Source organism: Mizuhopecten yessoensis, unplaced genomic scaffold (assembly GCF_002113885.1).
Source record: "Mizuhopecten yessoensis strain PY_sf001 unplaced genomic scaffold, ASM211388v2 scaffold5519, whole genome shotgun sequence".
Taxonomy (NCBI): domain Eukaryota; kingdom Metazoa; phylum Mollusca; class Bivalvia; order Pectinida; family Pectinidae; genus Mizuhopecten; species Mizuhopecten yessoensis.
Genome location: NW_018406089.1, coordinates 368,624 through 379,552, shown reverse-complemented (window position 1 = coordinate 379,552; position 10,929 = coordinate 368,624). Strand labels below are relative to the sequence as shown.

Here is a 10,929-nt window from a genome sequence, read left to right as displayed (position 1 = left end):
ATGGTATTCCATGTGACCTATTTACTGTGCTAAATATAAATACCTTTCTTTCAATTTTAACTTTTGAATTATGTAAGTTATGAATAAGCTGTTCAAAGAAAATGATTGAAATAAGAGGGACTTTGTCTTAATTTAAACACAATTGACTGTCTTAAAAAATGATCATGTCATTCCTGGTCAGGTCATTGACATTAGGAGGTCCCAAAATACAATTTCCGGTATAGGCCAATTTAGTTCTTCCGGTTGGAGATAACGAACGGCGCATCGCTTCCAGGCAGATCAGACTAGACCGTTCCACAAGACCACTGCAGAATGACACAGGAAACGTCGAAACTGAAGGTTTTCAGGGAAGCTGAAGTTAGAAACAACAAGGATAAATCGACCCTCCTCATCATACATGATAACGTTTACGATGTGACGAAATTTCTGGAAGAGGTAAAGTCCGAAAGATACATTAGACTGAATGTGATTTTTGGGGTCAAAATCTATCACGCTGATCTTTTATAAGGTTTGTCATGGACTGTAATGCGACAGATGTCACGGAAATGAAAACTGAAATGATCCGTTCACATATAATAAGCATTTATATTAGGCCTATGATATGTGTTAGTGTAGCGAAATTGCGTTTTATGGATATATTGGTTTCATTCCTTTTTTTTGTTAGTCGGCGAAACTGAAAGTACGTGCATGATCTGTTTAATCTATCCAACTCAGCACCATCTTTGATTTCAAAAGAAGCAATTTCAATTAATGGCATAGCTTACCACCCTAGGCCACTTTTAGAAGGTGGCAAGTCATAGAATCCTTTAACATAAAGATGACGCAATCAGGGTCGCATGAAGTNAATCATACATAATCCATTACATATGATTAAATCAAACTCTGTTCATGCTAGACATATATCGATCTACTAGTATGGATGTTTGTCTTGGTTCACGATCAGTATAATAATATTCGTCGCATGTGAGCACTTTGCGACGCATCCTGAAACTCGATTTCCGGAAACGGCTACCCGAAAAATAAGTCACGATATGAGTCAACAGCTACGATACAATTATCTTCACAAGAAACAAACACATATACTTTATATTGTGCTCTTAATGTTGTTACTTGTATATTTTCCCATTGCAGTAGTGTATCAATGTAAATATTTGAGGAAGAACTGTTGTGTCTGAGGCGTCCGTAATTCCCCCCAAATTTTTATTAGGCTGGTAAATACGGACACTTCTTAATTGATAGTTATGTTGTTCTTACAAAGGCTACATGTACCATAGCTGAGACTACACATCCGCCTCATTTCTCTTGTTATGCTTCAAACTTATATAAGATGATATTTCATAAAAAATATGATTATGTAATAAGAAAAAATATGAAAATAAAATGAAATAAGAGAAAATATGAAAATAAAATAACTGATATCAGAATTAACAAAATATTACACCTATATATAGATTGTTAAACTCGCATTATGGACTCCCCGGCAATATCACAGAATCGAAAGTCGTTGCGAAAAGTCTGTGGCAGGGTTGTGTGCCGACAGAATGTAGCAACCACTGGCGAAACATTGTATCCAGTTTCTATGGTTTTATTATGTGAGTGCATGATTAGAGTAGCGTGTCCGTAGTTACCCAAAATGTATCTGTAATTACCCTACACATGTCCATTTGACAACCGATTTCTCTATATTCCGTGTTTTGGTTTATATTTTAGTGTTCCTTTTACCAGCCAATCAAAAGTATCACTAAAAATAGCAACAAAAGGGACCTTCATTCTAACTAAACTTGTTCGTAAATGATATCTTTGAAAGATTGCACACAGCAAGTTGAGTAACTGTACCAAGGAGCGTGTGTTAGTAGTCATCATTTGAAAAGTGTCCATATCTACCCGGATGTCCCCTATAAACATCTGCTATAAATCTGCAGATGTTCTCTGGACTCACTCCTGAGCAGCGCAGCTATTCTCTAGTTTGGATTAATTGTATAAGTGCAAGGAATGTTCTGCAAGAAGCCTGACAATGCTTCAGGATCCTCCTCATTAATCCTAGGATGTAGATGGCCTTCTTGGTAATTAAAGTTTTCTCGTCCTGCAAGAAGATGCTAGTAGAAGTGTTGAGATCTACAGTTGATGTTTATAATGACACACTCACTTCTTCAAACTAAACATCATACCCCAAATCCACAGGTCCTTCTGAAGCTGTACAGGATCTACCATGCTTCTTATATATATGCCTGTCTTCTTTGCCTTCAACTTCCACCTGTGTGGTCCAGTTTGATAAGGAGCCCTTCAACTAGACAGGTGTTCAACGAGACATCTAATCTGTATGAGCATGTCTTGTGCAGAAGTTTGTTGTGGGGCACAGTATCAAAGGCTTGAGAAAAGTCTAAAATTGTCATGTCAGTCAGTTCCCCTATGTCTTATAATTACTGCTGCATAAGATCATACACTGTTGTGACCACAGGTGTCTCGCATGAATAGCCAGATCTGAAGCAGGAGTTTAGTGATATTAGTTTCTTATTTCATTAAAGATGTTCTAGGATATGGTTACATGTGATGTGCTCCAACAGCTTGTAAGAGACCCTGGTCAGAGATACTGGTCTGGTATTCTGACTATTCTCTACTTGATGTCTATCCCCCTTCTGGTAGCTTGCCTCAGTTGACCGAGCACTGAAAATTGGGTTGCAGGGCAGGTGCTGTTTGGAACAATTCTTCTAAATCTAAATGGTTTTGGATATCTTATCATGTCCTTGGACTTTTGTAGTGTTAATGTTGGCAAGATGATTCTCTGCATCGTTTGATGTAATGCCAAAAACAAGACTGGGTATACTATTGGGCGATCTCTGGGTCACATTGAGCAGTTTATCAGTGGTTTCCACAGGAGTGAAGACAGACTGAACTTGTTCAACCAGAAGCTGTGCCATTGATTGGTTGAGTGATAAACCATTGAGTTTTAATCGATCAATTTTGAAATCAATCCAAATGCATACATATGTGTGTGTGTGAGTATATATATATATTATATACATGTACAGCTGTGCTAAAAATAGTGTCATCAGCAAGGTGGAGTTGGTGTCCCTACAAATTGGAGTAGACCTTGCACTGTCCATATCAATTAGTACTATCAGTATTCCTGAAAACACCAACGTACACACATTGCACTGTATCTTACTGTTTCTATTTAAATCTGGTGATACTCTGGCTGCAAATAATGGTAGTTCACCAGTTATTTGGACATTGGTCTATTGCAATATTTTGATATATTTTCATATATTTTTACGAAGACCTAGGGTAGAGCCAACGCTAAGGTGAGAAGTGGCGGATAGGTTAGTCCTGGTGTCTACTGGTGTCACCCATGGTCTGCTGGTTTCACCAATAGTCTACTGGTTTCACCCATGGTCTACTGGTTTCACCCATAGTCTACTGGTTTCACCCATGGTCTGCTGGTTTCACCCATGGTCTGCTGGTTTCACCCATGGTCTGCTGGTTTCGCCCAAACATTGTTGGGCTTCATCAGGACAGTTTGACTACAACATTTTTCACACATATTTTTGATAACACTATCACGGTCAATTTGTATGTACAGTGGAGATCTATATACAGTGTATATATGCCATGTATTCAGGGATGTATGTTATGCATTTATCGGCATTTGCCCTTGTGGTAGGAAAACACAATCATTTGTTTTTCGCAAGATTACTGTAATCATGTTTCACAGGGGCAAAGCCTGATTAAAACATGATTAATAAAGAGTGGGGAAACAAAGAATTATGTTTCCCTACTGTAAGGACAATAGATATTTTAGTACAGTGCTGTATATCGATATAAAACAATAGCACGACAGAAAAGATGATCAGGTTTCCGCACCATTGTTGTAACATCTGCTTCATTTGGAACTTACAGAATGTAAGTGTGGTGCCTCTTGCTCATTTTGCTAGAGAGGCTCCAAATAAGGCAAATATTTCTCGCACCTCGGACAGAGATATCCCACTTCATACCCCAAGCTAGATTTTTCTAGTTCGTCCGATCTGTCTTGCACCTTTACGTGACATTTCGGGAATTTTTACAATGTGATGTATTCATCCGCGCGTTAACTGCTTAAAATTGGCAATCTGCATTAGAAATGTTCTGTTTTGTTGTTATATGTATAGTTTTGATGTTTTTAGATATTTGATGTTGTAGATAAAATATAATCTACACAGTGTAATACGTTGTCATCTAGGTAAGAACGGACTACATTTTTACGCAGAAGCATTCAAATGTAGCTTAAGTAGTGAAGATCTAGAGGTCATTATCATTTGAGGCCCCAGACGGGATACTTAGCAAAATTGATTTATTTTTTTTCGAACTAAAAAGTACGAGAGAAAAAAAATATACCTGCAAGTGAGCAAGGTCGGGTAATATCAGTCTCGGGTTAAGATTCTGTAACATCAAAACCTCGGTTGGGATTTTGTTACAGAATCTTAACCCTCGACTGAGATCCCGATCTCGCTCAGTTACAGGTAGATAACAGATTTTATTAGTCTTGGGAAGCTTGATTGTGTGAGAACATGATGTTTTCTTTCCCCATCATGTGATAATGTAAATTTAATGTACCCGGGGGGGGGGGGGGGGGGTGTACCTAGTTAATATAGTGCAGCATGACTACATTTCTACAGTATGGCTGTAGTATTACAACATGACTACATTGCTACAGTATGGCTGTATTATTACAACATGACTACATTGCTACAGTATGGCTGTATTATTACAACATGACTACATTGCTACAGTATGGCTGTATTATTACAACATGACTACATTTCTACAGTATGGCTGTATTATTACAGCATGACTGCATTTCTACAGTATGGCTGTATTATTACAGTATGACTACATTTCTACAGTATGACTGTTTTATTACAGCATGACTACATTTCTACAGTATAACTGTATTATGTACAGTATGACTACATTTCTACAGTATGGCTGTATTATTACAGCATTTCTACAGTATGGCTGTATTATTAGCTCACTATATAATAGTAAGGTATAGCAAAATTTATAGTATTAATATAACTTGCAGGTAGATTTTAGAAATAAGTATCTGGTTGACTTATCTATTTCTGCAATCCCTAACATCTTTAATCTAATAGCCCCTGGTATGATCCTTTTTCTTGTTACATGTAATTGTTACCCACATATTTTTTGTGAGATGTTTTGTCCAAATTTTGACGATTCATTTTCTTATTTTATTTCTGCAGCACCCTGGTGGTGAAGAGGTTCTGCTAGAACAAGCTGGTATGTATTTTTCAAATATTTGTACAAAGATAATTCCATAAATGAACCTTAAGCCCCTAATGATATCTTATTTCTGCATTATTCTAAAATCTGGTTGTTTCTTGTTATGTTTTTCGTCTGCTCTTCTTGAAAAAAGGTTTATAGGAATCAAGAAATGATATATGGTCAATCATAAGTAGTAAAATTGATCACAATGTGAGAATTTGTTCATCCTTACCAGAATGTCAAGAACAAATAAGTTGACACAATGCTTGGCCAACTGGTGTTATTTTCCAGAAATGTTTTTGATCCACATTCAACACAGCTTTGGTAATGTTTAAGTCTATTTGGGTAGAATCAGCTTAAAATGCATGAAAAATAAATAGATCTGTTAGTCACATCCCTATTGTATAAGCAGGAAATTAAAACACATGGAACATTTAAAATAAATTCCTTAAAAGTTCAAGCCAATCCTTAATACTTATCAAAAAATAAAACAGTCATAATGTCAAACAGGAAAAGATGCTACGGAATCATTTGAAGATGTCGGCCACTCAACTGATGCCAGAGAGCTGATGAGCGAGTACTTGATTGGAGAACTCCATGAGGTATGTACAGCCTCTCAAAATTGGATTAATTTCGGAATTATTTGATTATTGACATGGGATTTATCTGTTTGTGGAAAGAGTAGTGATTATAGCTACAACAGTTGAATAACCGTGTGTTCTTATCAGAACCGAAACCGGGTAACCATGTTTTATTGTGCCATGAACTACAGCCACCAAAGGCCTTTTGTTTTGATAAAAATTTGATTACTTATTTCATTAAGTGCATAAACGAAGATAACTCAATACTCATGTCTTGTAAATAGTTGTAAAACTTGCAAATCTTTATAAATTTGTTACATATCGCTAGCCTCCAAACTGGGAAAAAAATTTCGCAGTTTCACTTTACGCTCATTTGTTGTCAACACTATGCGCACTTATTTCTGAGCATCACTTCTTGTTGGAACAGAGAATGTCCGTCGATATTATGTTTACATTCAAAGTCTATTGCATGCATGCAATCCGTGGTATATTAATATTACTGATCACAAGTGCTTTTCGAGGTCTGTCAAACAACAGTCAGGAGTGACATACATTTTGGGACAGTTTTCATGTACGTAGATTTGCTAACCAGATAGTAACGGAACCACATTCAGGTAGCTAGTTACCCGTTCCAGCCCTACTAGTGATATGTAACGGAACCACAACCAGGTACCTAGTTACCCATTCCAGCCCTACTAGTGATATGTAACGGAACCACAACCAGGTAGCTAGTTACCCGTTCCAGCCCTACTAGTGATATGTAAATATGATGTTGTTAGTCCCCTTGTATCAACACCTTAGACAGAATAATGTTAACCTTTGTTTGGTGACTTATATTTCAGAGTGACAAGAAGGGGTCGACAATAAAGGTGTGTATACTGTCGTTTATTCTTGTTTGACTTTGTGAACAAGAAATTTTAATCTTCTTGTCTACATACATTCTGAGCTGCTTAATAGAAAAGTGTATTATGCACACACAGGTCCCAAAGCCAGATCAAATTCTTTTTTCCGGTTATGATATAGATAATAATCATTAAAAAATACAGAAAAATAAATTCTGTTGAAATTAGGTAGCAGAGTACAGTAGAAATAGCTTGACCCTAAAAATAAAGGGCATGTCTAAGATAAACATGGATAGCGGATTCATCCTAGGCAACACACCTACATATATAAACTACATTTTGAATAAATTTTTTTTAGAAGAATGATTTTTTTTCAAAAAGTGATTTCCCCAGATTTGGGACTTGTGAAAACCATGTTTACGACAACAAAAAACGCAAAAAAAAATGCAAAAAAAACATGATTTTTAACCCAAAATTTGACCCACGCTTTAAATTGAATATCACCTATACGGTAGCAGAAATACTCACGTTTTAGCATAGGTCGTTCAACTGGATTTTTCACAATATTTACACATGTGCTGAGGTAAAAAATAGACTACCTACATGAAAATCTAGCGTTTGTTGTGTAGACAGATTTGTAAATGGCCAAAAATGTAGTCTCAAACCAAATTCAAATTATTATTTTTTAAATGTGAAGCCCACATAGTCCAATTCATCATGTATATGCCAATTTTAGAGCTGATTTTTTTAGTTTTGATACATGTAATATTACAGGGGTTATTCATTGTACAAAAATATCACCCATGGCCACCATACGCTACTGTACACTGCTACCATAGTGTTACAGTTATGATTTGACCAGTTTTTGAGGTAGGACGATTGGACTACATGTATTGAGTAGAACTGCCCAACTGTCAAATTTTAAGTGATGTCGTTGATGAAATTTCATAGATGTGTGTATATTATGACTAAAAGTAAATGAATCTTTGTTCCTTTCAGACAAATACATCAATAAATGCACCAGATTCGGATTCAGGAAGGTAAGAATTATAAACTTGGTTCTTAAAACCGAAAGATTTGGGTTTAAACAATCCAGGTAGAATGGAGTAGGAATACATTGATACATTTGATATAAAAATTAAACTTATCAAGGGGGAAATAGTGAAATTACTATACATAATAGTGATATTTACTTCTATCGCGTTTGTGATGTAACGACACTTTTCATTGGTTAATAACCATGTATTGTGTGACAACATACCATGCAGGTGCATGTATTATTTTCCAACATACCAGCGCTTTTTCAAAAGTCTTCCCCCGCAAATATAAACAAGTGAGCTGCGAGGCTGGTGTCCTTTGTTGAATGATGATACAGGGTTTGATTTTGTGTGTATTCAAATATTTGCTAGTGGAGAGAAAAAAAATCTTCAAAAATACATCGGCTTAAGTAGACGAAATAGGGTCAGAAATGATAAAGACGAGCGGCCTTTTGTGTAGTGAAGACTTTCATTACATTTTTTGGCAAAATAGACATAACCAACACATATTTGTATATTATGGTGGAAAAGATAACCCGAGATTGAAAAATGTTGGAAATATAATCAACTCTGACTACAAGTGGCCTTTGTTAATGAATTTTCCCGCATTTGCTTACCCTCGTTATACAATCCACTATAACACAAGCACATACGGTGATTATTTATTGATTAAATTGCATATAGTTTAATTTAAATTTGATCTCTTACATATTGGAGGCTTTAAATTTTAATTTGACTGCATATAGAAAAACCTAGCACCAGTGGTAACTTTTACATATTTCATACTAACTATTTACAAGTCACGCACGACAATTGACACTGACTTTGAGCCGTCTAGTTATACTCTGTTGTAAATATTCTTTAGATTTATCCGTGTTTCTTCTGTTTACAGTGGCTGGACGGGCTGGTTACTTCCCCTCGGTGTGGCGCTGGCTGCTGCTTTCCTGTATCGCTACTTCATGTCACAATCTAGTTGAATTCTTCCACATTTTCCTTCCGACATGCTGGACCAAATGTTGTTGTGACTGATCTCGACTATATATTGCTTTGTGTGTGGCCTACAGGCTCCAATGGAACTCATCCCGAGACAAACTTATTTATGTAATCAGAATACAACTGTCATCTGTCTGTCAACGCACCAATGGATTTCCTTTATTGATTAATGTTTTACAAAAACATCACGTTTAAATTACTGCATTGTTAATTGTTTATAATCAGTAAAACAATTTTTTTCAGATCAGAAACATTTTTTGAAAGTTAGGTTTCTGATGTTAATATTCAGTATCATGCTTTTAGGTGTATGATTTCCAATCAATATGTGTATTGGACTTGAGACAAAAAATGTATTGTATTAAGTAGTTGAATATTTTATTAAAAACTCAGAAGTTCAGCTCCTGCCACAAAGTGCTTGTGTGGTTCTGTCTGCCTTCCTTCCATCAAATTTTCCTTGAAACAAAAGACCTAGAGTTAGGATATTTGGTCAGTAGCTTGCAGAATATAAGTCCTTCAAAATTTGCGAAAAATGGAATTATTTTACCTTCTTTCAGTGTCACAGGAGTCAAAAGTTTTAAACAACTTCTTCAAATAAACTGAAAACCCTAGAATCATAATATTAGGTGAGTAGCTGGCTGAGATAAGTACAACAAAGTTATCAGAAAACAAATGACGTTGACCTACATTATTACTTTCATGGTAAGAGTGGTCAAATGTGTTAAAACCTGCAAATGACTGCTTCATATCAAAACAAAAATTTGAGTCTTGATAAAAAGGTTAAAGTTTGTTAATATGAAAAGGCTTACGAAAAAAGTCACCTCTACATGTATTTACTTTCAAGGTAACATAAGTCCAATATTTCGAAAGAAAACCTCCAGATAAAGTCATCCAACGAGCGGAGATACATAGGGTTTTATAATTCTACCAATTACTTGAATAAAGGGCAATAATCTTCAAAAGACTTTTTCTGACATCTAAGATGTCAAGGATCTTGATATTTTACCACTGTTATGCTTGACTATCAAGATGGAATTCAAACATGATAATGAGATAGATTTAAATCTTTCGAGGAAGCAGGGGTCAGATATGTAAAAACATAGAGGAAAGTTTGCTATTATCCCGTAATTTCTTTTTTGTCTTATCTGTTGGGTTTATAGTCTTTTCAAAAGAAAATGCTGTGAGGAAACGTACATATGAAATTTGAAGATCTGTCAAGCTATACTTGAGAAATAACTTGAACAGTCAAAATTCATGATGGCTACCTGCTCTGATAGTTCACAGAATTGTTAAGGAGAATCACAGCGCTATATTTCAATTTTAAATCCGTTTCTAATGGGTCACTGAAACTTGTTAAATGTGATCGAAAAATGGTTTTAGCAATTTTTTTATTTTTAGGGGTGATCTGAAATCTAATTTTGTCATCGGAGTCACCATTTTGAAAACCTATTGAAACCTTAGACTCAAGTTCTAATGAACCATTTAAAAAGAAACCTGTTCGGGACAATCAAATTTTGGTCTCAACTTTTGAAGTTCGATCAAAAATCTGTCGTGAATGCCATTTTGAAAACCAATTTTATTTAAAACCCAAGTCATAAAGGGCTGTTTAAACAAAACGTTGGAAGGGAGGAGAAAGTGTTGTTTTATTCAGACTTATGACAGGCATTATGGAAGATCATTTCTAGCTTACACTTAAGTTACAAGTATGACTGTTTCAATGAAAAAAATACTTGGAAGAGAGTATCGACTGATGATCCTGACAAGATGTTATTTTTTTGAGATAATTACAAAGTTTCAGATAATAATGAATGATTGGGTTCTTACAGAAAAGCATGATAAAAGTCAAACAAAAATATAATGAAATCGTTGATAAGTTGGATTACAACATCTTTTTAGCTCACCTCCCCAAGGGCAAGTGAGCTTATGTCATGGTGTCCGTTGTCCGTCAACTTTTCCTTTAAACAACTTCTTATGAAGAACAAATAGGCATAGAGCCATGATATTTGACTGAAGGCTTCCTATGGATAAAGTTGAAAAAAGTTTGAGAATGAAAATGACCTTGACCTACTTTCAATGTCACAACGGTCAAATAGGTCAAACTCTTTAAACGACTTCTTCTGAAGAACTGAAAGGTATAGAATCTTCATATTTGGCTGGTGACTTCCTGGGATAGAGCCCGACAAAGATTGAGAATGAAAATGACTTTGACCTACTTTCAAG

General features: G+C 35.6%; 1 protein-coding gene across 1 annotated transcript; it reads left to right on the top strand.

The window, feature by feature from the left end:
- The first annotated feature begins 226 nt into the window (after nt 1–226).
- On the top strand, nt 227–9,126 carry LOC110450800 (cytochrome b5-like). The gene is made up of 6 exons (XM_021498510.1): nt 227–435; nt 5,238–5,274; nt 5,770–5,861; nt 6,683–6,709; nt 7,682–7,722; nt 8,612–9,126. Exons 1-6 carry the CDS (start codon nt 313–315, stop codon nt 8,694–8,696), a joined length of 405 nt encoding a protein of 134 aa, XP_021354185.1. The 5' UTR covers nt 227–312; the 3' UTR covers nt 8,697–9,126.
- The last annotated feature ends 1,803 nt before the right edge of the window (nt 9,127–10,929 follow it).